This window comes from Puma concolor, chromosome B4, assembly GCF_028749965.1.
Source record: "Puma concolor isolate L17-30 chromosome B4, mPumCon1.1.hap2, whole genome shotgun sequence".
In the NCBI taxonomy this organism is placed as follows: Eukaryota; Metazoa; Chordata; class Mammalia; order Carnivora; family Felidae; genus Puma; species Puma concolor.
This window is the reverse complement of record NC_141673.1, coordinates 54,370,050-54,386,256: the sequence shown is the minus strand read 5'-3', so window position 1 is coordinate 54,386,256 and position 16,207 is coordinate 54,370,050. Positions and strand designations below refer to the sequence as shown.

General features: G+C 34.0%; 1 protein-coding gene across 5 annotated transcripts in view; it reads left to right on the top strand.

Moving 5' to 3' along the window:
* Nucleotides 1-16,207, top strand: part of MON2 (MON2 regulator of endosome-to-Golgi trafficking) — a 118,931-nt gene that overhangs the window by 17,518 nt on the left and 85,206 nt on the right. For 4 of the 5 annotated variants that reach the window (XM_086712922.1, XM_025927061.2, XM_086712921.1 and 1 more), the window contains exons 3-6: nt 6,257-6,384; nt 7,601-7,732; nt 9,592-9,721; nt 15,624-15,721. In XM_086712922.1, coding sequence (XP_086569048.1) covers nt 6,257-6,384; nt 7,601-7,732; nt 9,592-9,721; nt 15,624-15,721 — 488 coding nt within the window. Of the gene's footprint in view, nt 1-2,917; nt 2,999-6,256; nt 6,385-7,600; nt 7,733-9,591; nt 9,722-15,623; nt 15,722-16,207 lie in introns of all 5 variants that reach the window. The other variant, XM_086712923.1, reaches the window with a different exon arrangement.

Below are 16,207 nucleotides of genomic sequence, written 5' to 3'. Positions count from 1 at the left end.
AATCCTTAATTAGGATCAACTAGTCTGATCAGTGATACTTAGCACAGATTTCTAGCCAATTTTAGTTTTCTGAGATTTATTTTCCAAGGGAAGGTTATTTACATTGCAGAATAAATCTTTGCTTTACATCTCCCCGTCTCTTAAGCATCCTCCTTTAATGTTTATTTTTCTTTGTTTTCACTGCTGTCATGAATGCTGACATAAGTGGGAATGCTATGCCAGGTAATGTCAGCATTGATTCAAATATACAGATCATTATCTCCACATTTCCTTTTCCTTTCAAGATAAAACTCTGCAAATGAGAGATAGCAACATCCAGTTCTTCACTTACGAGGCCAAATGCCTTAACCTGACACTTGACTACCATATATTACAAATGTTTTTATTAAGCCAGTTTACGGTATACTTGAAATTGACTGAGAAGGCTTGTGTTATACAAAAATTACATAAACAGAGAATCTGTTTTTGAATATTTGAAACAACGAAACCAACGAGGTTGTGATATCTTAAAATTGTGTTTAACCCATATTCAGAACCGTAGTGGTTACATCTACCTATGGCTGCTTTCAGCCACAGTCAGTATACAAATAGAATTTTTACGTAGATGATCACTGTGTATGATTTGTGTTCTTTTCTCACACAGTTTCCCTCATCTTTTTCATATCTCCATGGTCTTGTTACTAAAACATCTTTAAGTAGCAATGAACAATATACTTTGGAATTTTTTTCTGATGTTAAAAGGTAATTTATCTGCTGATTTTATTTAGTATTTTCTATTTTAGCAATACATATGCTTGTGATATTTTACAAATATCTAGAGAATATATCATAATATATTCTTAATAAGGAAAGAATTATGTAAGAATCACTGGAAGAAATACAAAGATGAGTAGTGTAACTCACCTGTAGTCTATATGGAAATATAAGAAATATACTTGAAAAGTGTGTTTGTGCCTGCCTTTCATTCCATTTGCCTTTTGAAGTCCTTTGCCAGAAATTTTTTCTTCTAGAGGACATACTTCCTGAGGTCAGGATCAATATCTTATTCTCCTTATATTGCTAGAAGTTAGCACATTACATAGGAAATAGTAAGCCCTCATTTAGCGCAGGCCAATAGTGAGTGAGTCATTCCAAAATGCGAGTAAGTCTGTCAGTGCTACCTCTAGTGTGTTTTTCTACTTTTCAGTCTTTGCCATAATTTTACATGTTATGATGATTCAAGTAGATGAATTTTGTCATACTTCATTCATATCAGCCAGATAACAGAAGAATGAAGGAGACAGACTTTAAATGGAGAATTTTCATAGTGTGGTGGTAAATGCCAAGATGGAAGTATAGACAGGCTTATTTATTATGAGAACATAGAGAAGGCAGGCACCCAACCCAGTCTGGGAATCTTAAGCTGAGTCTCAAAGCTTAAAAAGGAGTTAGCCCAACAAATAAGGTATAGAAGTGGAAAGTAAAGCAGATTACTTAAATATATGAGGTATAAAACAGTGTGGTCTATGTGGATACACTATTCAGGTATTGCCATTGTGTGACTTTCTGAGCTGCTGGATGGAAGGAGTTTGAATCAAGGAAGTGACACATTCATTTTAACATTTTTATGTAAACTCGCCCAGCAGTGTGCAAGGTGTATTTCAATGTACCATCAGTAAAGTAGAGGTCTGTTGGTAGGTGGTGTCTATAATCCAGGCTAGAAGACCGAGGGGGCTGTAACTAATGCCTTGTGTGCAGGTTAACCTAGTGGGTGAGAGAGATTACATAGTTTCTCTATGGTATAATGTGTTCTTATTTATTCTTTTTTCCTTGGATTTTTTTTAAACTTTTAAAAACTTTAATTTGTATTCTGCCTTTTATTATATCATAAATACTTTTTTTGATGGTATCTTTTGTATTTTTTTAATTGCTTCATAATATTTTTTAGCCAGTGATTGTAGCTTATTAACCATTCCTTTATGTGAGGCATGTTTCAGTATTTAGAATTATTTTTTTAAGGTAAATTTCTAGCAATTAAATTATTAAATCACAGGGTATGAACAGGTTCTTGGAATTTGTTACCACAGTGCTTTCTGATAAAAGTTTATGCCTTTAGCAGTAATAGGTGAGTGTATTTTTATAACATCCTTGCCTGGTTATTGTTTTAAAAAATGTTTTTGGGAATTGAACAGGTAAATGACTTCTTATTTTAATTGATACTTCTTTTTAATATTGAACATTTTCCTTTGAGGTTATTAAACTTCCTTTTTTCATTTTACATTTATTTCTTTCAGTTTTTGTGTTTTTCTTATATTATTTGAACTGTTTTATAGCAAAGGTATTAACTTCCCATCATGTTTGTATTTCCTGCAGGTCATTTACCTTTTAATTTTTAATTGAGATGTTTTTCATTTTTACATAACATAATTTTTCTGATTTGTTGCTCTCCACTTAGGAAGTCCTCCTTCCACATAGTGATAGTCATTTTTATTTTCTTTTAGTTTTTTTGTTTGATTTTTTCTTAATAATATATGGAGTGATGTGAGGACCTAGATTCTTTTTTCATTTGTAAAATTACTAACCAATTGTAATAGCTAGCATCATTTTTTAAATAATCCTTCCTTTTCATATAATGTGCTTTTAATGTGAAACTGCCCATACTTTTATTTGTCCTTCGATTCTTGACTCATTTAAAGTATTTTCAGACTATTTGAACCATTAAATTTTTTTAAATTTTGTTAGAAATATCAGTCTTTCCCATAACTAAATTTTAAGGGATTTTGAGGGTAGCAATCATATCTACATCATATTTTATTTCTTTCACAAGAATTATAATTTGTTATTTAATGACCATTAAAATTTATCATGATGAAACTTTTATTAACCCCTATTAATGTGATTCATAGTGGGGTATCCTAGTTTAATTCTTTCTTTCCAGGATAAAAACTACAATTATGCAGTGAAACTGTTCAGAGCAAGGAAACCCCTAGGATATGGGGACCTGCTGGACCTCTTTCAGGTGTGTGAAAGTGTATCATTTGATCTCACAGTTATAAAATTTGGAAATAAAATACATTTATCCAACAGTGTTATTCTATTAAAGGAGTCATATTTATTAAGGGACTTAGGTTAAAAAAAATAAATTTTTCTTCCTTACCCCCTAAAAAGCCTGTCTTTATATTTTGAAGGAATTTGAAATAGAGAGTTTTCATTAAAAAGAGTTGAGCCTTTTCTTCTTAATTTCCTGGAATGAGTTTAAAAAATAGTTAAAGCAAGATGTCTTTATATCATTATATAGCTTTTTCCTCATGATTTCTAAAGTCTCAGCCCGTAGGAAGGTTTTTATATAAAGCTGTATTTAAAATAACATGTCATTAAAATTATTGTATATAAAGAGCATCTATCTCTCAATTAGAAGAGCAGGCTAATTTCTGTTTCCTAAGACTACTATCACTTTTACAAGAAGAAAAAAAAAACTAACTTTTTTTTGTTGTGATTTCTGTCTTACTGCATTGTGATCTGGATATGGTAGATACATTTTTTTCACACTGTGTTTCAAAAGACAAAACACATCAATACGTTGTATTTTTTTTGTTATTGATTTATTCTGATAACATTGAAACATCCTTTTTTATTATTTTATTCTCATATAAACTGGGAGAAAGAATGGGAAGGAGGCAAGAGATGGATGTTGGATTTCTTTGTTACATTAAAATAAAATTCATAAAAAATATTTTTAATACTATTTTAATTTATCCTAACTTGAGACACCTGGGTAACTGTGACTGCCCCCATATACAACGTTTTGCTGAAACTCACTTTATGTTATTCTTTCTAAGAGGCACTGTTTTTTCACATTTTAATATTGCCCAAATTGATATACATCTTACAGTTGATGGCATCTTACAATCATTGTGGGCCAGGTAGTATGTAGCTGTCATTTACGGTGCAAATGTGAACTTGTTTATAGGTTCATATTACTATTAATGTCATTTGAGTTATGTGCATTGTTGATAACTTGTAAGTTTAATTGCTATTTAAACTGTCACCCTAGTTGTTGTACAGAAATTTTCTGTTGACATCTTAATGGTAAGGTCACAAAAGCACCAGCATCAAAATGTGCAGAATGGGTGACACTGGCTTAGAAGATGATCTCAGAGACAATAGGGAAGTACTCTTTCAAGAAGTGAGGCATCCCAAACAATCTGATTATAAAATGGGCAGAAGATCTATATAGACATTTTTCCAAAGAAGACCTACAGATGACCAACAAGTATATGCAAAGACGCTCAACATCATTAATCATCAGGGAAATGTACATCAAAACCACAGTGAGATATCACCTTACACCTGTCAGAGTGACTGTTACCAGAAACGAGGGAATACAATGGCCTTGATAGATGACATTGTGAGGAACAATTCTAAGTGATGATAAAGCATTGTATCAGTTTAATTGACAGAATTAATATTGGCACTGATTTTTCTGTGTGACAGTTGAATGTGTCTTGAAGTCACTTCCATCAGAGACTCTATGAAAGTACATTTTTTTTTTCCTTCTATGAGGACAGTTTCTTTTCCTTCATTTACCTGAAGACTTCAGGCAGACAGCATGAAAGTGGAGATCATTGGTTCCTCTGAGATACTTGTAACTGTTTGAACTTTGATTTGCTTTAAGTGCTGTTTACCTTAAAGAGTGGCAGCATAATGTTGTGGGAAGAATAGTGAACCAGGAGTTAGAAGACCTGTTTTCAAAATGTGGCTTTACCACTTACTATGCACTTGAGCCAAATCATGCTCTAAAAACTCTCTATGATTATTATGATACTCAGATGAGAAACATGTTAACATCATAAAAATGATAAATGCAACTTGTTACTGTTGAAAACTTTTATTTGCTAAATGGCATTTAATAACTAGGCATGTTCAGCAGAGTTGGGGTAGCCTCACACTTCAGCAATTCCAGCAGGATTGAATATGGTAGGATATTTACTGCTTCAGAATAGTATTTTTTGAGCTTTATTGTCCTCTGTTAATCATTCATAGAAATGTTTTGAGACATTGTTACGGTACCTTGTGTCTTGATTTGAATCAAAACGTTTATGCCTAGGAAATCAAGGAAATAAGGCAAGGGGAGCCCTTTTGGAAACACTGTTCTTTGCCAGTCATATTTGCCATCTCTTAGCTGTCTTAAGTCAGTAATTTATGCTGGCATACCGAAGGACTTTGCAGAGTATGCTGTAGGAAATTGTGGTCTTTATTTAGCATACTATAATGGGAGCTTTGGGAGAAAAAGGTGGGGATTTAAATGATGAAATTAATGTTAACACTGCTTTTACGTTTTTAATGTGATCGTGGATGACTTTCTAACAATTTCTTTTGAAAAACATGTTAAAACTCAGATTTGTATGTCTTCATTACAGTTCTTAACCTCAAAAAATAATTGATGGGTGTTGTACCTTTGAGAACCGTATGCCAAACACATAAGTTTAATGTTCTCTTTCCTTAGAATCCCATGTTGTCTTTTTAAATTCTCTGAGGGTGGCAGACCTGTCTCATTCATCTCTGTATAGCCGTTAAGTGTGTATTGACTTAATTTCACTTTGTAAATTTAATTTTTGGTTTTGTGCATTTTCTAACTTCTTAGATTTTTGTTACCACTTTAAAACTTCTGAAAGAATTGGCTTGGTAGAAGGGGTTAAATTAAGATTTGGCATTATAGCATGTGCATCCAATTAATTTAAAGTGATGCTTTAGTAACAAGAGGAGTAATGTTACTGTTTTTAATGAGTTTGTTTCTTGAAGAAGAAATTAGGGCTCTATAAATTCAAAGCATGTAATAAGATTGTGTGGAGATTCTGAACATTCAGAAGGGTAATGAGGATGATGTATATACTATTTTTAATTACTTTTTCTGCTCTAGAATATTTTTATTCATATTTCTCCCTCTGCACTGTTGAAGAAATAGAGGGCTTCTCTGAGGCAGGATAGAACTTCTGAGAAGTTGTCCTTAAAAAGTTTGCAGCAGGAGATGAAGGAAAATCAAAAAACAGTGCTAGGAGAAGGCCATGGGAAAGCTGAGGCTAAGGGGTAGTTAAGATACAGAGTCTGTAATATCTGTCTGAAGTATTTTAACTCTTATTATTTGATTTCTGTTTTGGCATTTATTTTACATAAAGTGGTTTTTATTAAGATTGTTATTACTGGTTGTAAATACATAAAAGTATTTCTACTTATGAATTAGATTTAATAATTTATTTTATATGTGTTCTAAATAAAGCTTTGAAAGAGAACAGCTCAGAGGTTGTTCAGCCGTTCCTAATGGGTTGTGGAACCAAGGAGCCGAAGATTACTCAGCTGTGTTTGGCCGCCATTCAGAGACTCATGTCCCATGAAGTCGTGTCTGAGGTAATGTGAAGATCTTAATTTAAACTGTGTACTTAAGAATCAAATCGGGAGTTTTCATTAGGGGAAAATGAAGTATACCTGATAATTTAATGTAAAACAATTTATGTGCTTGAAGGACATGGCTTAATTTTAAAAGATCACCAGATTTTCTCACTATTAAGCACTCATGAATAATGAATAAAGATGAAGTGCATTTTGTCATGTCATGACTAAGAAGACACCATTGAGTACTATAGATCAGTATCACTGAAGAGAATATATTTATTTATTTATTTTTTCAATATATGAAATTTATTGTCAAATTGGTTTCCATACAACACCCAGTGCTCATCCCAAAAGGTGCCCTCCTCAGTAGCCATCACCCACCCTCCCCTCCCTCCCTCCCACCCCCCATCAACCCTCAGTTTGTTCTCAGTTTTTAAGAGTCTCTTATGCTTTGGCTCTCTCCCACTCTAACCTCTTTTTTTTTTTTTTCCTTCCCCTCCCCCATGGGTTTCTGTTAAGTTTCTCAGGATCCACATAAGAGAAAATATTTATTTTTAAAAAGGAAAAATGATGACTTTGCTATATTATCTGAAGTGATAATTTGTTGTTCATTAATTTCAGTGGTTTCTAATTACCTTATGATAGTACAACACTGAAAAACATTTCAGCGGTCTATCTGCATCCTGCTTTCGAGTGCAATGGTCTTTAACTTTGTGGTACTCCATAAGGTACTTTAATAGAAGCGATACATTCTTTTGCCTTTAATACAGCATTCTAAATGATGTCCAATTTAATTGAGTTTATAAATGTTTTGTTAATTTGAGTTGCATTTTGTTTTTTTATGACATTGTAAAGGGAATAATATATGAAACAGTAGTACTCAGTCTCAATTAACTTGCATGACTATATTTATAAATGTCCACATGAAATATACCCATATTGTAGAAATGAGCTTTGATTTTTTTGACTAGACATCTCAGAACTGCATGCTGCTGTTTGCATATATTCAAATGGTACATTTTAAAGAAATTTATTTTTTGAGAAAAAATTAGTTTAAATCTCAGATTAGTTGAAAGATGTGTTTTGACCTATAGATCCAGAAACATAGGTTTTGTTATTATGACCAAGAACTTCTCTCCAAGTGAGGTAATATTTGTACATCTTTTCTTATTTAGGGACCTAAAACCTTATATTTTATTTGCTGACAGTAATTCAAATAATTATTTTACAGACTGCAGCTGGAAATATAATTAATATGCTTTGGCAGCTAATGGAAAACAGTCTTGAAGAACTTAAGCTACTTCAAACAGTTCTTGTTCTTTTAACAACCAATACGGTAGTTCATGATGAGGCACTTTCTAAGGTAGGAAACCTGTGGTCAAAGTTCATAATTGCTTTGGAGACAGTATTTGAATAAGCTCCCTGAAAGAGGAAAGCCTAGTACCGTTTGTACTGAAAGCAACTTCCCTGTAGTTCTTGTGATAATGGACATTGCATGTTAAAAAAACCACTAATGCTTTATTTTCCTCAGGTTAGAGTTAAAATCAGGTTAAGGTGATTGAACAGAGTCCTTTGGGAATAGCTGACAGGCTTAGTCATGAATAGGAAAAGAGAAAAGTAGCAGAAAAATATAGAAGAATAGGAAACTGAGAGAAAAAAATGTGTTTGGGGTTATCAGTATTCTCCCGAATTGCTTTGAGTTTTCCCTGTAAGAACTCTTCCTTCTCACCTTTTAAAAATAATTTCACTTGTAGGAGTGCTTAGGTGGCTCAGTCGGTTGAGCATCTGACTTCAGCTTAGGTCATGATCTCATGGCTCATGAGCTCCAGCCCTGCATCGGGCTTGCTGCTGTCAGCACCGATCCCGTTTTGGATCCTCTGTCCGCCCCCCTCTCTGCTTCTCTCTCTCTCAAAAATAAACATTAAAAAATGTCTAAAATTGTAAAATTTTGTAAGGTGTGTAAAATCACTTTGGGAAACTAGCATTTTCTTTAAAAGTTTAACCTTATATTTACCGTATGATCTAGCCTTTTTACTTCTAGTTACTTATCCAAGGTAAATGAAAACACGTCTCTACGGAGACTTGTATTTGATGTTCACAGCAGCTTTATTCACAGTGGCTAAAAAGTGCAAACATCTCAAATGTCTATCAGCAGATGAATGGATAAACACAATATTGGTATACCTATACTGTGAAATACTACTCAGGTATAAAAAAGTACAAACTACTGATACAGAGAACAACATGGATGAATTTTACAAACATTACAAGTAAAAGAAACCAGATACAAAAAACAGTGCATACTGAATGATGACTGTGTTTGTAGAAAATGCCAGCTTACCGTAATGAAAAAGGCAACCAGGAGGTTGACTGGGGCCAAGCGCGGAGGAGTATGTGGAGGGCAAAGGAGCATCAGCAGAGTTTTAGGGTGATGGAACTGTCTTGTGTCTTGATTGTGGCAGTAGTTTCATGGGGGAATATAACTAAAAGAACTCATCATATTAAATACTTTAAAGGATTAGAATTTATTGTATATAAATTATAACTTAACCTGAAGTTGATTTTTAAAAATAAAGAATGACTTCTTTTAAAAAATTATCATTTTATTCATTTATGTGTTTAGCCTATTTATATTTCTCCAAGTGACTTAGTGATGTAACAAATTTTGAGTACTTGTTCTTTGCAAAACAAGTCATTCTGGGGAAATAAAAGCATAACACATTTTTATACATATATTAAAAGAACCAAGTTGTGGGGTGCCAGGGTGGCTCAGTCTTAGGTTAAGCGGCCAACTCTTGATTTTGGCCCAGGTCATGATCTCATAGTTTCATGAGTTTGAGCCCTGTGTCAGGCTCTGTGCTGACAGCATGGAGCCTGGTTGGGATTCTTTCTCTCCCTCCCTCTCTGACCCTCCCCTGGTCTTTCTCTCTCTCTCAAAATAAATAAATAAACTTAAAAAAAAAAAAAAGAACCAAGTTGTGAAATGTGTGTTTCACATTATCTAACCAAATCTTATGTGGCTGTATATTTACACAGTTTGAATTATTTCAGAATCCAAGGATTTTTGTGGCTTTATTGTATAAGAGAAGAGGGTGGGACTTCTGGTATCTGTGATTGGAACGGCCAAACATAAATTATTTAGTTTTGGGTTATGTCTAATGAAACAAATAGTTATTATGTTCTTCAATCTTATTTCACACTAAATGAAAATTGTTCTTTTAGGCAATTGTTCTTTGTTTTCGACTACACTTCACAAAAGATAATATTACAAATAATACAGCTGCTGCTACAGTGCGACAAGTTGTTACTGTTGTTTTTGAGAGGATGGTTGCTGAAGACGAACGGCACCGAGGTAGAGTGATAAAAGTGGTTTCCTTTTCACAGTGGGTGGTTTTGCTTGCCTGATTCCTCTTTTTATTTTCCATCTTTGCCCTGTGAACTTAGGCATCCAAAAACTAGAATACTTTAAAAAACAGATTTATTTTAACAATATTATTACGTTGACAGTGGGAGTTTAGATAAATCCCTTACAGTGCTATCATCCCAAGAAGAGGCTCTTTATTTTCCATGTTTATTTCTAATTATGTATAATTTCACATTTTTTTATATCAGCTGTTGCATTGTATGTATTTTTAGCCAAACATTATGTTCTATGAATTTTTCATGTCATTCTTTTATTTTTGTAATTTAAATTTTAATGGTTGCACTGTATTTTGTAGCTGTTCTACAATTTAATGAACGAGTTTCCTGCTGGACAGTTATATTGTGTTCAGTATTTTAATACTGTTTTGAGTGTCTTCTTACATATTTTTTCCATTTGATTTACTTCTTTAAGGTAAATTTTCAGGAGTGAATTTCCCTCATGTGAATTTTTGTCTGTGCCTTTTAACATGTGTTAATGAATATTTATATAATGTAAAGATTAACCTTTTCATATCTTCATCAAGTATCTTTATTGTAACTTTAAACATGTTTTTCTTTGTGATTTTAAAAAACTGTCTAAAAACTTAGAAACATGTCAGTCAGCTAAAGATGCTCTGTTTCTGTTACAGTTTTTACAGTTTGATAACTTTTAGCTATAGAAATTCTGCTTTTTTCATTTATTTTCCTTATTGGATGAAAAGTAAATTTTTTCCCATAATTAGTTTAAAGGATCATACGGTACTACCATCATGAACAACCTATCTGCTTTATTTACTCAAGAAACTAAAGATTAAACTGGTTTTCCCTTTTACATAGCTTCCCCTACCCCACTCTTAAAATGCAGTTTGTCATTTCATTTGAGGTTCTTTTGGTAATACTGATAAAAAAAAATGGCAGTCTTAGTAGGTGATGGTAATGCTTGCTGCCTACTCTAATTATTCCTTCACTTTTCCTGAAGTTCACCATTGATCAGCTTTTTCACGTTTGGTTTTAGGCATTCTTGATCTGTTGTTTATCGTAGTATTTCCACTTTGGTATATTGGTTTTTCTGCATGTTTCCCTGGGGAATTCTAGAATTTGAAATATTAAGGAGTAAATTTACAGGGTAAAATGGCAGTTCTCCAGTTTGGGTGTGTTATACATTCATAAACTGAGTATGATTCCTGCATTGGTGGTTTTAGTTTTGTGCCTGTAAAGACCAGTATCTTATTTAATACTTTCTAACAAGGTAGAAACACTTAGAACCTCGTTTTTTTTCAAGTTTTCATTAAGTCAACATTTATTCAAAGCAGGCTGTCATAATTAACAGAAAATGATATCTTATTAGTATTCAAAGAAGTGCTGAGTTGGGAAACACCTTTTTAGCTGACTCTTAGCTAGTCAATACGTATTAACTGACATAGTAATTATGGCAGATCAAGTGGTTAATTCTCTTTTATATGCTGAGATGGTATAGAAATTACCCATGTGGTAAACTTTTATATGTTTGATATTTAAAGGCACATGGAAAGATCATGTGAATTTCAAATTCATAAAATAAAGGGGTTCGGGAATGGGAGACTGGGAAAATCAAATGTATGGATAAAGATGCTAAGCTTAAAAATGTCATAAGATAGTAAAGAGTGATTATGATGGTATTTTGTATAAAAAGAGTTTTTTTTTTTCAAAGTTATGACCTTTATTCATCATATGTTTTTCATCTTTTTTTTTCCCCTTTGGTTGTTAAATTTTATTTATTTTTCCCACATAAGGCATAGGGAACTGGAATAATTCCCAAGACCCTGAGACAGTTTCTCTATTTAGTTTTTTTTTGTTTTTGTTTTTTACATTTTTTTTCAATATATGAAATTTATTGTCAAATTGGTTTCCATACAACACCCAGTGCTCATCCCAAAAGGTGCCCTCGTCAATACTCATCACCCACCCTCCTCTCCCTCCCACCCCCCATCAACCCTCAGTTTGTTCTCAGTTGTTCTCAGTTTTTAAGAGTCTCTTATGCTTTGGCTCTCTCCCACTCTAACCTCTTTATTTATTTTTTTTCCTTCCCTTTCCCCATGGGTTTCTGTTAAGTTTCTTAGGATCCACATGAGAGTGAAAACATATGATATCTGTCTTTCTCTGTATGACTTATTTCACTTAGCATCACACTCTCCAGTTCCATCCATGTTGCTACAAAGGGCCATATTTCATTCTTTCTCATTGCCACGTAGTACTCCATTGTGTATATAAACCACAATTTCTTTATCCATTCATCAGTTGATGGACATTTAGGCTCTTTCCACAATGTGGCTATTGTTGAGAGTGCTGCTGTAAACATTGGGGTACAAGTGTCCCTATGCATCAGTACTCCTGTATCCCTTGGGTAAATTCCTAGCAGTGCTATTGCTGGGTCATAGGGTAGGTCTATTTTTAATTTTTTGAGGAATCTCCACACTGTTTTCCAGAGTGGCTGCACCAATTTGCATTCCCACCAACAGTGCAAGAGGGTTCCCGTTTCTCCACATCCTCTCCAGCATCTATAGTCTCCTGATTTGTTCATTTTGGCCACTCTGACTGGCATGAGGTGATATCTGAGTGTGGTTTTGATTTGCATTTCTCTGATGAGGAGCGACATTGAGCATCTTTTCATGTGCCTGTTGGCCATCCGGATGTCTTCTTTAGAGAAGTGTCTATTCATGTTTTCTGCCCATTTCTTCACTGGGTTATTTGTTTTTCGGGTGTGGAGTTTGGTGAGCTCTTTATAGATTTTGGATACTAGCCCTTTGTCCGATAGTCATTTGCAAATATCTTTTCCCATTCCGTTGGTTGCTTTTTAGTTTTGTTGGTTGTTTCCTTTGCTGTGCAGAAGCTTTTTATCTTCATAAAGTCCCAGTAGTTCATTTTTGCTTTTAATTCCCTTGCCTTTGGGGATGTGTCGAGTAAGAAATTGCTACAGCTGAGGTCAGAGAGGTCTTTTCCTGCTTTCTCCTCTAGGGTTTTGATGGTTTCCTGTCTCACATTCAGGTCCTTTATCCATTTTGAGTTTATTTTTGTGAATGGTGTGAGACAGTGGTCTAGTTTCAACCTTCTGCATGTTGCTGTCCAGTTCTCCCAGCACCATTTGTTAAAGAGACTGTCTTTTTTCTATTGGATGTTCTTTCCTGCTTTGTCAGAGATGAGTTCGCCCTACGTTTGTGGGTCTAGTTCTGGGGTTTCTATTCTATTCCATTGGTCTATGTGTCTGTTTTTGTGCCAATACCATGCTGTCTTGAGGATGACAGCTTTGTAGTAGAGGCTAAAGTCTGGGATTGTGATGCCTCCTGCTTTGGTCTTCTTCTTCAAAATTACTTTGGCTATTCGGGGCCTTTTGTGGTTCCATATGAATTTTAGGATTGCTTGTTCTAGCTTCGAGAAGAATGCTGGTGCAATTTTGATGGGGATTATATCGAATGTGTAGATAGCTTTGGGTAGTTTTGACATTTTGACAATATTTATTCTTCCAATCCATGAGCACGGAATGTTTTTCCATTTCTTTGTATCTTCTTCAATTTCCTTCATAAGCTTTCTATAGTTTTCAGCATACAGATCTTTTATATCTTTGGTTAGATTTATCCCTAGGTATTTTATGTTTCTTGGTGCAATTGTGAATGGGATCAGTTTCTTTGTTTTTCTGTTGCTTCATTATTAGTGTATAAGAATGCAACTGATTTCTGTACATTGATTTTGTATCCTGCAACTTTGCTGAATTCATGTATCAGTTCTAGCAGACTTTTGGTGGAGTCTGTCGGATTTTCCATGTATAATATCATGTCATCTGCAAAAAGTGAAAGCTTAACTTCATCTTTGCCAATTTTGATGCCTTTGATTTCCTTTTGTTGTCTGATTGCTGATGCTAGAACTTCCAACACTATGTTAAACAACAGCAGTGAGAGTGGACATCCCTGTCATGTTCCTGATCTCAGGGAAAAAGCTCTCAGTTTTTCCCCGTTGAGGATGAAGTTAGCTGTGGGCTTTTCATAAATGGCTTTTATGATCTTTAAGTATGTTCCTTCTATCCCGACTTTCTCGAGGGTTTTTATTAAGAAAGGTTGCTGAATTTTGTCAAAGGACTTTCCTGTGTCGATTGACAGGCTCTTGTGGTTCTTATCTTTTCTTTTATTAATGTGATGTATCACATTAATTGATTTGCGAATGTTGAACCAGCCCTGCATCCCAGGAATGAATCCCACTTGATCATGGTGAATAATTCTTTTTATATGCTGTTGAATTCAATTTGCTAGTATCTTATTGAGAATTTTTGTGTCCATATTCATCAGGGATATTGGCCTGTAGTTCTCTTTTTTCACTGGGTCTCTGTCTGGTTTAGGAATCAAAGTAATACTGGCTTCATAGAATGAGTCTGGAAGTTTTCCTTCCCTTTCTATTTTTTGGAATAGCTTGAGAAGGATAGGTATTTTCTCTGCTTTAAACGTCTGGTAGAACTCCCCTGGGAAGCCATCTGGTCCTGGACTCTTATTTGTTGGGAGATTTTTGATAACTGATTCAATTTCTTCGCTGGTTATGGGTCTGTTCAAGCTTTCTATTTCCTCCTGATTGAGTTTTGGAAGCGTGTGGGTGTTTAGGAATTTGTCCATTTCTTCCAGGTTGTCCAGTGTGTTGGCATATAATATTTCATAGTATTCCCTGATAATTGCTTGTATCTCTGAGGGATTGGTTGTAATAATTCCATTTTCATTCATGATTTTATCTGTTTGGGTCATCTCCCTTTTCTTTTTGAGAAGCCTGGCTAGAGGTTTATCAATTTTGTTTATTTTTTCAAAAATCCAACGCTTGGTTTTGTTGATCTGCTCTACAGTTTTTTTAGATTCTATATTGTTTATTTCTGCTCTGATCTTTATTATTTCTCTTCTTCTGCTGGGTTTGGCTGTCTTTGCTGTTCTGCTTCTATTTCCTTTAGGTGTGCTGTTAGATTTTGTATTTGGGATTTTTCTTGTTTCTTGAGATAGGCCTGGATTGCAATGTATTTTCCTCTCAGGACTGCCTTTGCTGCATCCCAAAGCGTTTGGATTGTTGTATTTTCACATTTGTTTGTTTCCATATATTTTTTAATTTCTTCTCTAATTGCCTGGTTGGCCCACTCATTCTTTAGTAGGGTGTTCTTTAACCTCCATGCTTTTGGAGGTTTTCCAGACTTTTTCCTGTGGTTGATTTCAAGCTTCATAGCCCAGCGTCCTCCTAAGCCGCCATCTTCCTAATGACGAATCATCATATGTTTTTCATCTTACTGATACATTCTCTTTTTTGTTTTTCCTAAATATAATTTATTTTCACTTTAGCTAATGTACAGTGTATACAGTGTGCTCTTGGTTTCGGGAGTAGATTCCCTTGATCCATCGCTTACATACTGCACCCAGTGCTCATCCCAACAAGTGCCCTCCTCAGTGCCCATCACCCATTTTCCCCTAGCTCCCCTCTTCAACCCTTAGTTTGTTCTCTGTATTTAAGGGTCTTCTGTGGTTTGCTCCCTGTTTGAAACTATTTTTTTCCCCTTCCTTTCCCCCATGGTCTTCTGTTAAGTTTCTCAAGTTCCACATATGAGTGAAAACATATATGTCTTTCTCTGACTGACTTATTTCACTTAGCATAATACCCTCCAGTTCCATCCATGTTGTTGCAAATGGCAAGATTTCATTCTTTCTCATTGCTAAGTAGTATTTTCCCCCCCAGTTTCAAAGCATAGTTCTGAGCCTATAAAATTTGTAATTTCGTAAACATGTATTTATTTTAAGTAGTGCATATGATTTTTTAAAGGTCCTTATAAACTCCTAAAACTCATCTGATTTTGACTACAGATATTATAGAACAACCAGTACTGGTCCAAGGAAACAGTAACAGAAGATGTGTCAGCACCCTCAAACCTTGTGCTAAAGATGCATATATGCTTTTCCAGGTATTTCAATTGATAAAAAATAATTTTTATTACAGAATATAGTTTTGTGTAAATTTTTGATTTTTGCATTTTATGTTTGGTTTAATTTTTAAAGTGTCAATTTTTAAAAAGTGTCCCAATTTTGAAGTGTCAAAAGTAGTATTCCAAAAAACTTCTTTAATGTTAAAGACTATCCACAGTTAACTAACATGATAAAATGTAACATTTCACTTTAAGGAAATAGAATGAATTACACTATACTAGAAAATACCATATTATATTATACTAGAAAAATAACTAATAATAAAAAATAATTTTCAACTTAAAATTTAACTAATAAACCTTTGGCCTATTTAATATAATTTGATATACAAATACCTAATTTTTACATTATTTGTCGTGAATAAATCTTTTAAGTAAAATGAGATTTATCAGCACTGAAATTTTATTAATTATTTATTAAAGGATTATTATAAGTGTTTTTTCATTAAAAGACTATTAACCATT